Here is a 14,893-nt window from a genome sequence, read left to right as displayed (position 1 = left end):
AAAGAATGTGACCTCCTGGGTATGTCAATACTCACTACTACTTGGGTATAAAGGTGTCCCAAAGGAAGACAGGCCCTTGCATTAGGTTCACGCTCATGGCCTGTGTTGGTGGCTGGGAACAGGGAAGTTCCTTGTTACCCCATCCCTGGGGCACAAGAGGGCTGACCCTACCCTGCGTACCTGAAGCTTTGATGGAAGACCTATGGATTGCACGCCGTCGGAGACCCACCACCTGCGGCACCTGGAAGGCCTTCAAATCCTCCTCGTCCAGGGCAATGTCACCAAGGAAGGCGGCTGGAGAGGAAAAGAGACCGAGCACTGAGTTAGTCCCCACGCTCAGCACTGGGCAGTGTGCTGACCACCCCAGCCCCATGGGCACACGCCTGCAGCCCCACAGCAGCTTTAATTTTCAAACCTCATTTGAGGAAGAACAAGAAGGGCGAGGAGGGAGGGGCTCTGAGGAGCTCTTGGGAAACTCATGTTTTTCATGAGTTTTCAGTCGGCATCTCAGCAAAGCTGGTGCCCAGCCTCTGCCGGACCATTAGCTGCATGAAGGCACAGCCCTGGCACTTACTCATTTGTCACTAGTTACTTAGTTAGCACCCACAGTGGGTCAGGTACTAGTTTACAAACTAGCATGACAGAGGAGGCCCCTGCTTGTGGGGAGTTAACCTTCTAACGGGGGAAACCAACAATAAATAACAAACACGCACCAAATACTAAATTAGAGAATCCCAAGCAGCGATGGGTGCTATGAAGAAAATAAAATGGGGTGAGATGACGGAGTGTCCACTTTGGTGCCCCTGACCCTTGGCACTGTGCCAAGCATGTGGCAAACACCCAGTTTGCCACATGCAGTTTCAATTAAATTGAAGGGAGGAATTGAATTAAGATTGGAGGAGTTAAGAAAACCAGGGAAACCCAGACACAATGGGACCTTTGCAGCCAGGAGGAAAAGATCTAACAGTTCTCAAGTGATTCCCCTTCTGAGTCTTAGGAGAGGCCAGAATAGGGGCCAGGGGAAGAGAGTGTCCCTAGAAAGCCATTTGGATTTCTGGAGCTGGGGAGCTGCACACTCTGACTTCCTTTCGAGAAGTCTGGAGCAGGAGTAAGCGGACGCCACAGAGCTGAGTGCTCTGGAAAGAGCTCTGGAAGGAGCTCAGATGGGAGCTCCATGCTGGGCAGGGGTGGGGGAGGGGGGGAAGCTGAGCAGGAGGTGGGGGCAGAGAGCAACTCCCCTGCAGCTCCACCCTTGGCGACATCTGCTTCTCATCCTGGAGCATGAAGCAGGCTGTCAACAACGTTGGCGGTCAACATTACACAAATTGTTTTAACCTTGAGGCCTTACACATAGGTTTCTCCTCCCCAGCTGGCCCCACTGGGTGGACACACACACACTTACTTCATCAACCACAGAATCAGACCCATGAAGTTCATGTTCCTACAGACGTGTGTGACATGCTCATCCATGCCATCCAACACAGCTGTGCAGAGTCAGTGAGACGTCCTTGCACACGCACACTGGGCCCAGCACAGCGCTTGCAAGTGGAGGGCACTCAATCAGTGTTTGTCGGAATGAATGAAGTGCCACAATTTTCTTCTGGCCGGCAAATACATGCCCAGAGACACACCCGCATGGAGATGTGAGCACACAATGACCAACAGAATGTGGGGGCAACTTTAACAGTCATTGAGACCAACCTTCCTCTTTACAGATGAGGAAACTGAGAAGCAGAAGGGAAATGGCTTACCAGCAACCACACTGCTAGCCACTGGCAGGGCGGGATTTATAACTCAGGCATCCTCCTTCCTAGTCCAGTGCTCACTGCACTCAAGTTCATTACATGTCTAGAACCCATGTGTAAATACACAAATGCACACACACTAAAACAGATACTCACTCAGACACATGCATCCACACACAAAAAAGAATCCACAGTCACAAACAGTCCTAAAGAAGACACACGCACAAGCTCCAACACACACAATCTCAGGAACAAACCTCCTCCAAGCTCTGGATGCGTTAAGCCAGTAATAGCAATAATGACACCTTCTGTAAATGTCTGTTGAAATGTATGTAGTGCTTTCCAGTTTACAAAGCGCTTTCACATTAATGAGTTCATTTAATCCTGGCCCACCCACAACATGTCTAGTTAGCCTCACTCCACCCCATGCATTTGCCTAGGAGTGTCTCATTACAAACTCTTGGAGAGTTAATCCAGTAGCTGGATGCCAGCTGAACTCACTGTCTTTGAGATCAGAACCCTTTGACCCAGAGAGGGGGAAATGACTTGCCCAAGGTCAAAAACAGGGAAATGGCCCAGAATCTCTACCACCACATGAGGAAGCGTCCCTTATTTAAACTGCCACTTCAGGGACTTCGGCTCAGCACCCAATAGGGCACAGCAATAAGAGACACTCAGCTGACATCCGAGAAAGGCCCAGTGGAACGGGAGGCACAGCAGTGGCTTCATACATGCCAGTGTTCACACTGGCATGCTCCTGTCATGTGAACACGTCTACCCCTTGGCACATTTACACAGATTGCACCTCCAGGCTCGTACACCCATACCATTTAGAGTCATCTCTGGATGTAGCAACAATAATCCAGGTCTTTGGGGCCAGATAGACCTGCCTGGATCCCAGCTTGGTTACTATGAGCCGACAAAATCATGTTAAACACTTCGAAACCTTAATTTTCACATATGTAAAAAGGGGCTAATAACAGAATTTGTCTTCTAGGGTCACTGCATGAAATAAGATATGTAAAATAAGCTCATGGCACAGATCACCTGCTAAATGGCCGCAGTTATTATTATCCCAACAATAGCCCCTGAAGCTCAAGTTCAGCTCTATACTTTCCAAGGGCATACCGGTTTTCCTGCACTCAGCTCCTGGCTGAGTCAAGTTCTGGATCAATCAGAACCAGAACCTCAGATTCCAAGTAGAGAAGCCACAGAACACTGCTGGCATGTGGGACCAGAACAGCATGGAGGGCAGGGGAAGTGCAAGGCAGAATAGGCCCCAGGCTGCAGAGCTCATCTGCTTAGCGGGGAGCCCTGTGGCAGGGATGTCATGGCTGAAGAATGCATGGGAACAGAGTAGGGGTGGAAAGAGATGGGGTGGGCAGAAGAGCCTTATGGCCCAGGAACTGGACCTAAAGGCCCTGCCCACTGGGGATTGGAAAACTAGGAAATCTGGAAGCTGGAGAGACCATGAGGTCCCTCCTCACTTGGAAGGAAGCCTTGAGGTCTAGGTCAGAGTAGTAGTTTGTTTTCAACACTAGGACCGAAAAGGTCTTTTTGTTTGTTTTGTTTTCTGGCTGTAAACCAGCCAGGAGCACTCATGGCTGCTCCCTAGTCAGGCCTGAGCGAGAGAGGAGAGAAGAGAGCTGGATCCTGGGCACCTGGAAAAAAATTCTTTTCCTCCAGGACCAGCCTCTTGACCCCTCCCCCAGAGTATGGTAAAGCATCTGCTGCAGGGGTGGGGGGAGGGAAGGAGGGGAGTAGCCACCCCCCCACACACACAAGGCTGCATGTGTACGGCACATGCCTGTCTCATCACACAAACAAAAAGTTTCGAGCTGGGCAAGGACACACTCAAACTTCTGCAAACATGCAAATGCACCTCACCACATGTGGACACTTAGGCAGAGATGAATATTTGCATGCACATTCCCACGTACTCGGATGCATCATTGAACAGACTTGCCATAAAACATACACACCCCAAAACGTGCGCTAAAACACACACACTCGACCACTTTATTGTCCAAGCCCTAGTGTTTCCAAATACACAATAATTGTATATGTTCACCACATTTACCCAGGTCACACCTCCAGAGGAGAAGGATGCCCTTAGAGTGGTTAGAGGCTAGAGAGAGAGATTAGCTAAGCCCTGGATATCCTTAGGCGGTCCCTAATGGCCTGAGAAATGACATGTTCTACTCTCCACCTCTATTCTTCATCTCAATATCTTTTTCCTAAATCTCTGGAGAAGACAGAATTTTTTAGAGTCCCTTCTTCCTGGGGAATCCCACTGGTCTTTCTCAAACTGGAGCCCGGGGAGATTTAAAATCTCTTCCTCCTCCCTTGGGGCACCTAAAAGAGAAGGCGACTCAGGGAGCAGGGGCTTAGGTGGGCGGGTGAGTCATCCATCATGCCTGGAGGAGGGAATATGGTCTGGCTAGAGAAAGGATTTCTTTTCAACTTCCAGAGCCTGTAACTTGTTCCTCTGAGACCCTCTAAAATCCAGACCTGGGCCACAGGGCTGCTAGGGTAAGGATGGTGATGAGGGCTAGGGTCTTGGAGCTGCCAGCTGACGCAGAGGTAGAAGCAAGGTCCTCACTGTCTCAGGGTTCGTCCACATGAGCTTCTCTGCTTATGGGATCAGCTGTGCCCTAATTCCTGGCTTCTGGGTCTCCTCCAGAGCCTGAGAGGTACTGCATCATAGCAGCTGGGGAAAAATAGCACTAAGAATCTTGGAGAAGGACCCCCTTGAAGGGTCTAATATCCAATATTCAAGAAATCAGGGCAGACTTGAAATCTACTGTGGGCAAGGGCTAGAGAGAAAAGGGTTGATGGAACAAGCTCCGAACGTACACAAACAGACCTGCTTGGCTTCCTGCCCATCGTCCCGGTCTCACCTAGAAGATCCAGGAACTTCTTCCAGACTATTAAGGGTCTTAATTTTGCCCTTAATGCAAAAGTTTCCATGACTCCACAGTAACAGCAAGAACAATCTGAGAACTCTCAGGTAAGCCAGTGGAGTCAACCAAGGACTTTCATTCCTGGTCCTTGGTGGGGCTGGAGGAAGAGAAAGAGGAGAAAGCTGGAGATGGGCAAAAGAGCAAGCTTCAGCAAACACACCAGCTGAATGCAAAGTAGAGCCAGGTGCTGCTACCATACCGCCCAACATCTGGATTTCGGGGCTGCAAGGGGCAAGAGTTAAAGCCAGAAAGGAGAAGCTCACACACGGAGAAGAAAGCCTGGGGACCTTCAGCTTGAGAGCAGTGATGTGGGGTTTTAGGGAGTCAGGGTAGAGGAAGGCAAAGCTCAGCAGAGGTGTCCACGGGTGAGAGCCTGAGAGCACATCTGAGCTCCCTTCAGAGGTGGGCAATGGGTCTTGAGCATCGGTCATGCACAGGAAGGACGTCTGATCTGACCCTGAACTTGGTCTTGTCAGGCTCTCAGGCCCTCTCAGCCACCCCCAGGCCTGGCCCAGCTCCCCACCAGCCTCACTTCACCCTTGTGGAGAGCTTTCTCCAGAACAGTTGTTTGAAGTTCCAACTCAGCCAGCCCCACCCTAGCATGAAATCTGAGACTGGGGAGAGAGCCTTCAGACTTTTGCTGCTCCCAAAATCACTCCAATTTCAAACTAGAAGTGAAATACATCAGATTGGCTTCCTACCCATTCCTTAAGGCCCTGCTTCAGCCCCACCTCCTCCACGAAGACTCCTAAACCTTCCCAGATCACTTTGTTTCTGCCACTGCCACCGCCACCACCAGGGTGGCAGAGGACACAGGAGTCCCCTTTAGCCTATAGGGTCTTTACCTCTAACCACTTACCACACATTGGTTTATGCTATTGGTTATGTCTGTATGTGGTTTGTCCCCATTCTAGACTGAAGACAGGGCAGAGGCCATTTTTACATGTCTGTGTATCTCTCACAACATCAAGCACAGAACCTGGCCTACATTCGGTATTCAACAAATATAGATTGATTGTGTGAATAAGCAACACAATAAGATCAGGGAGACATTATCTTTTCTTGAAAACCAATTCCATACCCCTTCAGAAAAAAGGAAGTGAGAGTCTAAGGCAGAGAAAACAGGGGGTAGGCAGCCAACATTTATTTAATGATTGCTTTGATTTAATAACTAATAAGTGTCTTATATATGTTCTTATATTTAATCCTTACAATCGACTCCACGAAGCTGTGTATTATCACTTCCATGTTATAGGTGAGAAAACTAAAGTTCAGAGATGTTCATTAATATTCCCAAGGGGTACAGCTAAGGAGTAGCAGGTCCAGGGTTGAATGCAGGTCTGCCTGCCTCCAAAGCCCACGGTCACTTAGTCTCATGCCCATCCCGAGTACCCAACCAGAAAGGTGATGGCTAATGTCTCAGTTTATCCATAGCCCAAAGAGGAAAGGCTGAAGGATTTGGTTTGTCCACTTCCCACTGTAAGGGAAGAAATTCCTGCACAGTTTGCTGTGATCCGGCCATCCAAAGAGGGGTGTGAGGGCAAGGAAAGTCCCTGAGCAGGATCGCCAGCAACAAGACTCAGTGCAACCTGCTCCCCAATCCCTGTGCCACATACAGGTACTCCAGTGCTAGGACCTGGCCACAGCTCCTGGTCCTGGCTATTTAAAGACCGGCTGAGGTCAGAGGCAGGAAGTCGAGGAAAAGTTCTGCTCTCTTGTGTCCACTGTGTGCTTTTGTCCCCAGGCAGTCTGCTTAGGCTCATCTGATCAGGCAGATGACTCAAGTACCTGGACATCTAGCCACTGTGGGGGCAGGACCCTTCTGGGCCCAGCAGGGGTTAAGGGGTTACAGAGGATTACACAGGATCTTCCTGGAAAGAGAACACACACACACACACAAACACACACTCTGAAGTGAGTGAGCTGAGCCCTCTTTGTGTTTTTCCCACCTCTACTCTTCCCACCCCCTCCAACTTGGCCTTGGTAGGGCAAAGGTAAGTCCCTCTTCTAAGCTGGCTTCTCTGACTTTGACAGCTGCCTCCCGGGTCCCAGAAAGCTGCTGCCACCAGTCAGAACCCTGGGATACCCAGGGAGCAGAATCTCAGGGGATCCTTGAAAATTTTTCTTCTTCCACTTGAGCTGGGGAGAGCTGCTCTTTGGAGATTCAGGCCTCCCCGTACAAGGCTAGACAGATGTGTAGCCCGAGGGCAGTCCAGAAAGACAGCAAAACACCAAGGTCCTGAAGCTAGAGACAGGGGAGAATGGAGAGGTGTGCACACACACACATACGCACGCGCGCCAGTTTGGCCAGAAAAAGTTTCCTGCAGGAGGAGAGGCGTCCCTGCCCGCAGGTTTCTTTCCCGACCCGGGTGATTTCCCCAGGAATCCTCTCCGAAGACAAGAGGCAGCGGCAGCCTCTTCCAGACACAGCAGCAAAAACTTCAGTCCTAAAAGTCCCCCAAACTTCCCCCTCCCTCTCTCCCTCGTTCTTTTGTTCCCCACTGCATTGCCAACTAGGCAGCTCCCGGCTTCCCACACTGGACTGTCCTCCCCCAACCCCAAACCCTAAACCTACCCGCGCCTCCCTGCCGGGCCTGCCCGCGCCCCGGGCCCCTCGCGCCCCCGGCGGCTGGCGAGCGCGCGGAGGGGGCTGTGTGTCCTCACCCGCTTTGCAGGGGTCTTTGTAGTTGAGGGGCTCAGGGTCGTCCTCCTCTCCCAGGTCATAGGTGTAGTCGGCCAAGTCCAGCGGCCGGCCCGGGCGCGGGAGCAGCAGCAGCCAGAGCAGCAGCGGCAGCGGCAGGCGGGCCACGCCGGGCATGCTGGCGGGAGCGGCGGCGGCGGCGGCGGCGGCTGCGGGCGCGGTGGCGGCGGCGGCGGGTCGCGCCCGGACGCGGGAGCGGGCGAGAGGGGAAGCGGAGGAATGGAAGCGAGGGGGAGGGCGCTCCCCTCTTCTCGCTCGCTCCCTCCCTCCCTCTCTCCGGCCCGCTCCCCTCCCTCCCCCTCCCCCCTCCTTCCCTACCTCTTCCCTTTCCCTCTTCTCGCCCTCCCTCCTTCCTGTCTCCCTCCCCTCTTCTCTCCCGATTTCTCTTCCCTCTCCCTTCGGCTCTAGCTCTCTCCCTCTCTCTTCCCCTCTTTTTCTTTCTTTCTCTCCCTCCCTTCCTCCGTCCCTCTAACCCCCCCGTCACCCTTTTTTTTTTTTTTTTTTTTTTTTTAGGAAAATGAGCTCGCTGGAGGGCGTGTTTTCGCTCGGAGCTCGGCCCCCCTCGGGGCCGGGACTGTGCCGGGCCGGGAACCGCGCCAGCCGGAGGCGGGGAAGGCGAGAAGCCGGCCCGCACCGGGAGGGGGCTCCCGCCGCCTGCTCCCGCCCCTCCGCCGCCCGGTCCCGGCCGCCCCGGTGCGCGGGGCCCGGAGCAGCCCGGCGTGGGGACGGCGGGACAGGGGAGGGGGCTCCGGGCCACCCAGTGTCTCCACCCGGCGAGCGCTTCCGCTCCCTGCGGGCGCTCGGGCCCCACCGCCCCTTCCCGGGCGGTGCGGGACCCGGCCGGGCTCGCGGGCTCTCGCGCTGTCTCTCGGTCCCTCTGTCTGAGTCTGCGTCTCTGTCGCTCCCTCCTCGGACCGTCGATCTCTCCCGCTCACGGTCTCTGCCCGGTTCTCAGTGTCTCTTTATTTCTCCGTCTCTCTCCCTGGAGTTCCCACTGGAGGGCGCCTGAAGCCCGCGGGCTGCCTCTCTGCCCGCCTGCCCCGCCGCTGGCGGACGGAATCCCCCGTCACCCTGCGACCGAGGGAAAGCGGGGAAAGCCCTCTCCGCACCCCCCAACTTTCCCTTCCCCTTGCTGAGCCCCGCCAAGAGCAGGACCGTGGGAGAGTCTGATGATAGAAGAGGGACAACTCTTTGTCAGTAAACTGCTTTATTCCTTTGCGGTTGGGGGCACCCACGGGGCCCTGCTCCCCGTTCCCACCCCACCCCACATCCTATCCCCACAACTCCCTGTGATGTGAACAGGAGCAGCTTCCTGTCTGTCTGCAGAAGACCCTTTGCTGGCCGGATCTTTCCTGTCCCCTACCACCGACCCTGCGAGGCAAAAGACCATGGTGTGTCACGTGAGGGAGAGGGACTGGGGAAAGTGGTCCCCAAACTTCCCTCCCCTGAGCTCCCTAGTGAGCCAACGGGGGGGGCAAGCCCCGGGTCTGCTCAGCTGACATGGCAGGTGGCTCCACCCATCGCCTGCCCTGGAGAGTCTCCCCTACTCACCTGAGGGTCCCTAGATGTAGTGGAGGGGCACCTCGCCACACAGGATGCTGACGGTGGTACCCAGAAAGGCCGGGTCTCCCGAGGCTGCCGAGCCCCCGGAGCGCCCCTCCTCCTGGCTCAGCTTTGCGGGAGGCGCCACAGGTTTGTCCTGAAAAGCATTTAATTTGGATTCTGGGGCCTGAGTTTCCGTTTCTCCTCTAGCCCTTATTAGGACCTCAGGCAATCTCTTGTATTCTGTTTTCTCATCAAGAGAGAGGGGACTAAATAGGGGGCACAAAGGTTAAAATCTATTGAGTAGATGGAAATAGTAGTCAACGAGACGGAGGGGTAAGAGGTATGGTATGTGTGAGTTTTTTCTTTTTTCTTTTTATTTTCTTTTTCTGGAGTGATGCAAATGTTCTAAAAAATGATCTCACAGTGATGAATATACTACTATGTGATGATATTGTGAGCCACTGATTGTACACCATACATGGAATGTTTGTATGTTAAGAATGTTCATGTTTGTATATTGTTTTGGTTTGATAATGCAAAATAAATCAAATTTAAAAAAAAAATAGGGGGCTGTGCTGGAGCCAGAAGTGGGATGTGGGTTCAAATAGGGCCTGCAGCTTGCAGTGAGGTGGGGACTGGGGACAGAGAGGGAAAGTGTGACGCAGGTGAGTGCAGAAAGGGGAGCTCACCGACAGCCCACCTGGACCAGTGATTTACAGTTGCCTGATATCCGCCCTCTCAAATGGTCCTCACAGCAGCCCTGGGTGAGAGTCAGCCCCCTCTTCACCCACACACTCACCTGAAAGTTTTGAAATTTTCTAGTGAGAGCCTCAAGGCTAGGGATGCTCTCGGGAGCCATCTTCATGATGTAGCAACATGTTCCTGGGGCTGGCTTATAGGCAATCAGGAGCTGGGCATGGGAATGCCAGAGTTCATTTAGAAAGGGCCCTCCCTTGCTTACTCCCAACCCTTGTTCTTATCCAGTTCCCTCAAGGCTGGGCTTGGGAGTCATATGGGAATCTGGGGCCCAGGTACCCCAAGAGGAAGCAAAGAGGCTGAAGAATAGGGAGAGATGGATAGGTATGAAGTGACACAGCTGGGTAGGTCTGGCAGAGTCTGATTTATCATTGATTCCTCCAGGCCCAGGGTCAGGAGGTGCAGGCATACCCACCCGCTGGTAATCATACAGTACGATGCCAGTGGAGCCGATGGAGAAGGTGGCAGTGGTACCTGCACGCTCACTCAGGGCCAGGCGTTTTTGTGCTTCCGGCCCCCCAATGCTCATCTCTAGGACCTGGGGATGGAGCATAGTGCAGTCTGGCATTCCTTTTTCCCTCTCTCCTTCAGCATCCATGCCCACCCTTAGTCCTCTTCACACAAATGCAATCTCTCTTTCGTGAGAGCACAGAGAGGATAAATGGACCCAAGTGCTGGAGGGAATAGGCTGTCACTGTGGAGCAGAGGCCTGGTGGAAAAGCTCAGGGCAGGTTTGCCACCCTGTCTCTACCCCATCCTTCTCATGTTGAGTCCCTTGCTTCCTCCCCTTTATTTCCCTGGGACAGTTGCCCAGCCCCCCTTCCCAATCCCTCCATCTGGCATGTCCTATGCCCAGTACCCACCCCACCCAGGCCTGCTCACCATTTCGGTATGTTTCTGGCTCATGTGAAGACCCATAAGCAGGGCCCCCACAATCACCACGACGACAAGGACGACCACCACAACCACGATGAGAAGACGTTTGAGGGGCACAGGGCAGCAGGGAATGCCAAAGCGGCCCCGGGGGGCTGCCGAGTAATCCTGATGTGGTGGGGCAGGCAGGGAGACAGGTGTGAGGTCATCAGGATGCCCTCCTCCTCCCTGCACAAGCTGCACACTCTCCCACTTCCCGAGGCCCGGATAGTCATTGTTACACACAGGCAGAGGAGGGCTGAGGAGATCAGAGATGACTTCTTGGAGGAGGTGGAAGTGGAGCTGGGTTGAAGATGCATAGGACTTCAACAAACCCATAGATGCCTAGAAGCCAGGTCTAGCTTAGAGGGACCCACAGAGCTGTTTCACCAATCTCATCCCCTGCCCCTTCCCACAGACCCCTGGCACTCCCACCATGCCTCCATCCCTATCTGTCCCCAAATGGTCCAGACCCTCTTATATCTCTATGCCCTTACACATACTACCCCTGCTTCCTGGAATGCCTTCCTCCTTCTCCACCTGGTGAGCGCCTGTTTATTCTTCTGGATCCAGTTCAAATATTTTCTCTGTGAAGCTTCCTATGACTCCCAAATATTAGTGGTTCCTTACTTAATGCTCTCTACAGCCCTTTCCGTACATCTCCATGGTGGCTGTCAGCTCCTTATTTTGAAATTATGGGCAGCCATGTCTGTCTTCCCAAGGGATTGTGTTTTGGTGGTCTTGATATCCCCATCCTAACTTAGCATAAGCCTTAGGTCAGTTGAGTGAAAGAATCTGGATGAGGAAACAGAGGGCCAGAGAGGCAGGGAGGAGGCAGGGCCTACCACACAGACAGACAGACAGATACACACACACAACCACACTCACCGGTGGGCTCTCCATCAAGACCTCTTTGCTACCCATGTCCATCTTGCTGTAGGCACCTCCTTTCCTCATCTTGCAAGTATGACCATGCTCTTATATGTGCTGATAGGGAGAGGGGGGCAGAGGTGAAGGGCCAGGATCCTATGTGCTCGCCAGACCCTCATCTTTGAAGCCTGTTTGTTCCTGGCCCTCCAGACCCACGGCCCCGATAAGCCAACTACAAGAGTACCCAAGGGCCCTGGGCCCTGGCACAGGACTCCTCTTGACCCTAGGAAAAGCAAAGCTGGGTGAGCTGAGCAAACTTGCCCTTAGGCAATGGGCATCTCTCACCGTGGGTGTCTTCCTGGCATACCTGCCCTTTCTTGCTGGCACCTGCCCCTGCTGCCCTGTGGCTCTCCTTGTTCTTCTGGCAGACTGAACACTCAAGCAGCCCGATGGCGCATCCATCACATGTCCCCATAGAATTTCCCGCAAGGATAGAGATCAGCTCCAGGAAGAAGAGAAGGTAGTGCCTGAAGGCTCAGATGAGGCACTGAGGAAGGCAGAGGGTGCTTTGGCATTAGTTTTGGGGGGCTCAGAAATGCCCATTTTTCCAAGAGGGTCAGATTTCCACCTCCACTCCTTACCTGCTTCTCCTCCTACACATCCGATACCTAACCCCAGACTTGCCCTGAGTCATTCTTTTCCTATTTCTGAAAACTCTGCCCCCTCTGGTGATAAACTCTTGCTCATGTGCAATATTTCCTTTTTTGCTATGGGCTTATTTGTAAGCTGAAGTCTTCTGATGGCAGATCCATGCCTGACACTTCTTTCTTATGTGCAGACAGCCTTGCACAGGGCTAGGTATGGTAACTGACCGGGTCCCCATGTTTTGGTCCTAGAGTCTGTCTACTTGCTCCATAGTTCCTATGACCCTACCCATCTGGACTCCTCCTTTCATACCTTAAATTTGCCCTAAGAATGCCTGCTACTCACCCAATACAATCAACTTTCTGCATCTTTTTCCTCCCCTCTATCTCTTTCTACCACTTTCCTCAAATCCATTCCTGTTGCTTTATTGTATTGCATCAAATCTAATAATGTTGTAAGCTGCATCCTGTCTCTTAGTCTTCCTTTCACTTGTTGGGAAAGGTGGTTCCTAAAGACCCTTCATCTCTATAGTTTCATTAATGTGTTAAGTAAGAGCCCCACACCTTGCTCCTGTCTGGATCTGAATACCTTCTCCTCCTATACTTAAACGCTAACGCTTCACTCCAATTCCTGTACCCTATTCAGGGGTCCCTCATCCCTTGACCCTGCCGTTCAGTCATGAGCTTCTCCCTCCCTCTCTAGCCTTGGCAGGCTCCCCTGTCCTCGTGAGGACGTCTCTGCAGCTGGAGGACCTTCAGACTAGAGGTTGCACAACAGGATGGCATTTGAACTGAGAGCTCCTGAGAAGTTTAAAGAAGGCGAGAGAAGGAAAGTGTTTGCTCCCGCCACCCTCCTCACTGCCCAACTGCCCCTTTAAATATTTGCCCAAGCCTGGGAGAGTGTCCTGGGATAAGTGAATGGGGGGGTGGGGTGTCAGGCAAAGAGGAGGGAAGCATCTTCTTTCTGACTGGGCCTCAGCTGTGTCTAGGTGCCAGATGCTGGCGACAGCCCGCCCTCAGTGCCCACCCCTGCCCGCTGCTCGGGGCCTGCACTCCCACCCCCAGTTGTCCTGGCAACATTGGGGTTGACCAGCTGACTCACGAGTATTGGGCCTGAGCCAGGTGGGCATCGGGCCAGCAGGAGAGCCGGAGAGAACTGCAGGCATTTCGGGGTCCCTGCGGGCATCTCGGGGGGCCGCTTGGTCCATTTGTGAGGCCTGGTCTGAGCAGGCACTGTTAGTAGAGCTTGCCATCAACAGTGGGGCTGGGAAAGGAGTCTTGTTCTTGGAAAGAAACCACTGCTCTCTTTAGTCCTCAGTCTCTCCAGAAGGCTGCCCTTAGTTTATACTTCTCATATGTTTTAAGGAGGTTTTTCTTTTTTTTTTTACTTTTTATTTATTTTTGTCTGTTTGGGGGCTGGGGAAAGTAACCCTCAAATTTCATAAGGAAGATTCAGATGCTGTTACCAACCTGGGAGAAGTCTGGGATCCTTGGAGAAGGGTAGAGGGAAGGACTTTAGCTAAACATGCATTGTCCTGCAACCTTATGACCCACTGTCCCCTACTCCAATCCTCTGCTCCAGCCTTCTCACTTCTTGGCCTTTACTTAGTCTACCTCTCCTTCCACCCCTGTGAAGACTACCCACCCAAAATTAAGGCCAGGAGCCAATGTCACCACGACCTCCACCATGACATCACTACCTCACCCTCTCCCTCTTCTGACATTCTCCAGTTGCAGGGCAATGAGCATGCATATAATATTCAATATAAGACTCTGTCACCAAAGCTGAGGAGGCTCCAGGTAAGCAGTCGATAATTCATTTCTTCAGTACGTAGAGGTCACGGTGCTTCCACTGGCCAGCTCTGGGACACTGAGTGAGTCATATTGCCTTTCTAGACTTTACTATGTTCATCTGTGAAATGGGGCTACTTCTCTCCTGTACTGTTCACCTCACCAAGCTGTTGTGGGCATCAAATGAGATCATGGATGTGAAAGGTCACCACCATCACCATCTAGTTCATCTTCTGGGGTGCCACCCATGAGCTAAGAATAGGACCCAGATTCCCATTTTTTTATCTGTCTCTGAGTTAAACCCCTCCGTGTTGGAGGGCCCCTTCTATGTGTGCCTCCCTTTTTCCTCCCTCCCAGCCCCTCAGCTGCAGGGAATGGGACAAGATTCACTCTGCCCTTTGTGTGCTGGGCAGAGCCGTGCCAGGGACGGGCGGGGGTGGTTGCCCAGCTGCCCCAGCTTTCCCTCCCACAAGCTGGCATAGAGAGGGCAGCATGTGCAGCTGGCTGGACAGTGGCAAGTGGACATTAAAGGGCAGGGGTTGCCCTGGCTAGGAGAAGATGGACTTAAACTCAGACCAAAGAATCCCCAGCTGGTCGAGGCTAGGGACAGCTGGGGAGGTATCTTAAACCCAGGGATCTCAGTTCCCTGGAATGATGTGGAAAGAGCTATAGTCTGGGAGCCCCAACACCTGATTTCTAGGCTCCCATTGTCCTAAGAGCTCTGAGGATAGGATACTCACATCCCCCCTCTTGATGGTGGCATGGTGTAGAGAAGCAGTTCTCAAAACTTTCGGTTTCAGGAACTCTTTACACTCTTAAAAAATATGGAGGTGGTCAGCCTAGTGCAGGCCAATAGGCGGAAGCCCCTGGGGGGCAGTCATGGTGGCCATGACTGAGACCAACTAATGGGCAGAGTGCATGGGTGAGGGTCCTGGCAGGAGTGTCCAAGGCTTACTGACTGGTCTT

General features: G+C 53.0%; 2 protein-coding genes across 5 annotated transcripts in view; both read right to left on the bottom strand.

Moving 5' to 3' along the window:
• Positions 1-7,526, bottom strand: part of BMP1 (bone morphogenetic protein 1) — a 53,352-nt gene extending 45,826 nt beyond the window's left edge. For all 4 annotated transcript variants that reach the window (XM_077152724.1, XM_077152725.1, XM_077152726.1 and 1 more), the window contains exons 1-2: positions 7,373-7,526; positions 181-294 (exon numbers count right to left, since the gene is read on the bottom strand). In XM_077152724.1, coding sequence (XP_077008839.1) covers positions 181-294; positions 7,373-7,526 — 268 coding nt within the window. The remainder of the gene's footprint in view (positions 1-180; positions 295-7,372) is intronic.
• A 1,073-nt stretch (positions 7,527-8,599) lies between these two features.
• Positions 8,600-11,642, bottom strand: SFTPC (surfactant protein C). The gene is made up of 6 exons (XM_077152723.1): positions 11,511-11,642; positions 10,593-10,751; positions 10,126-10,248; positions 9,754-9,864; positions 8,961-9,108; positions 8,600-8,780 (listed from the first exon to the last, which is right to left on the bottom strand). Exons 1-5 carry the CDS (start codon positions 11,577-11,579, stop codon positions 8,971-8,973), a joined length of 600 nt encoding a protein of 199 aa, XP_077008838.1. The 5' UTR covers positions 11,580-11,642; the 3' UTR covers positions 8,600-8,780; positions 8,961-8,970.
• Between the last annotated feature and the right edge of the window lie 3,251 nt (positions 11,643-14,893).

Source organism: Tamandua tetradactyla, chromosome 3 (genome assembly GCF_023851605.1).
Source record: "Tamandua tetradactyla isolate mTamTet1 chromosome 3, mTamTet1.pri, whole genome shotgun sequence".
NCBI classification, from domain to species: Eukaryota; Metazoa; Chordata; class Mammalia; order Pilosa; family Myrmecophagidae; genus Tamandua; species Tamandua tetradactyla.
This window is presented reverse-complemented; position numbering and strand designations above follow the sequence as displayed.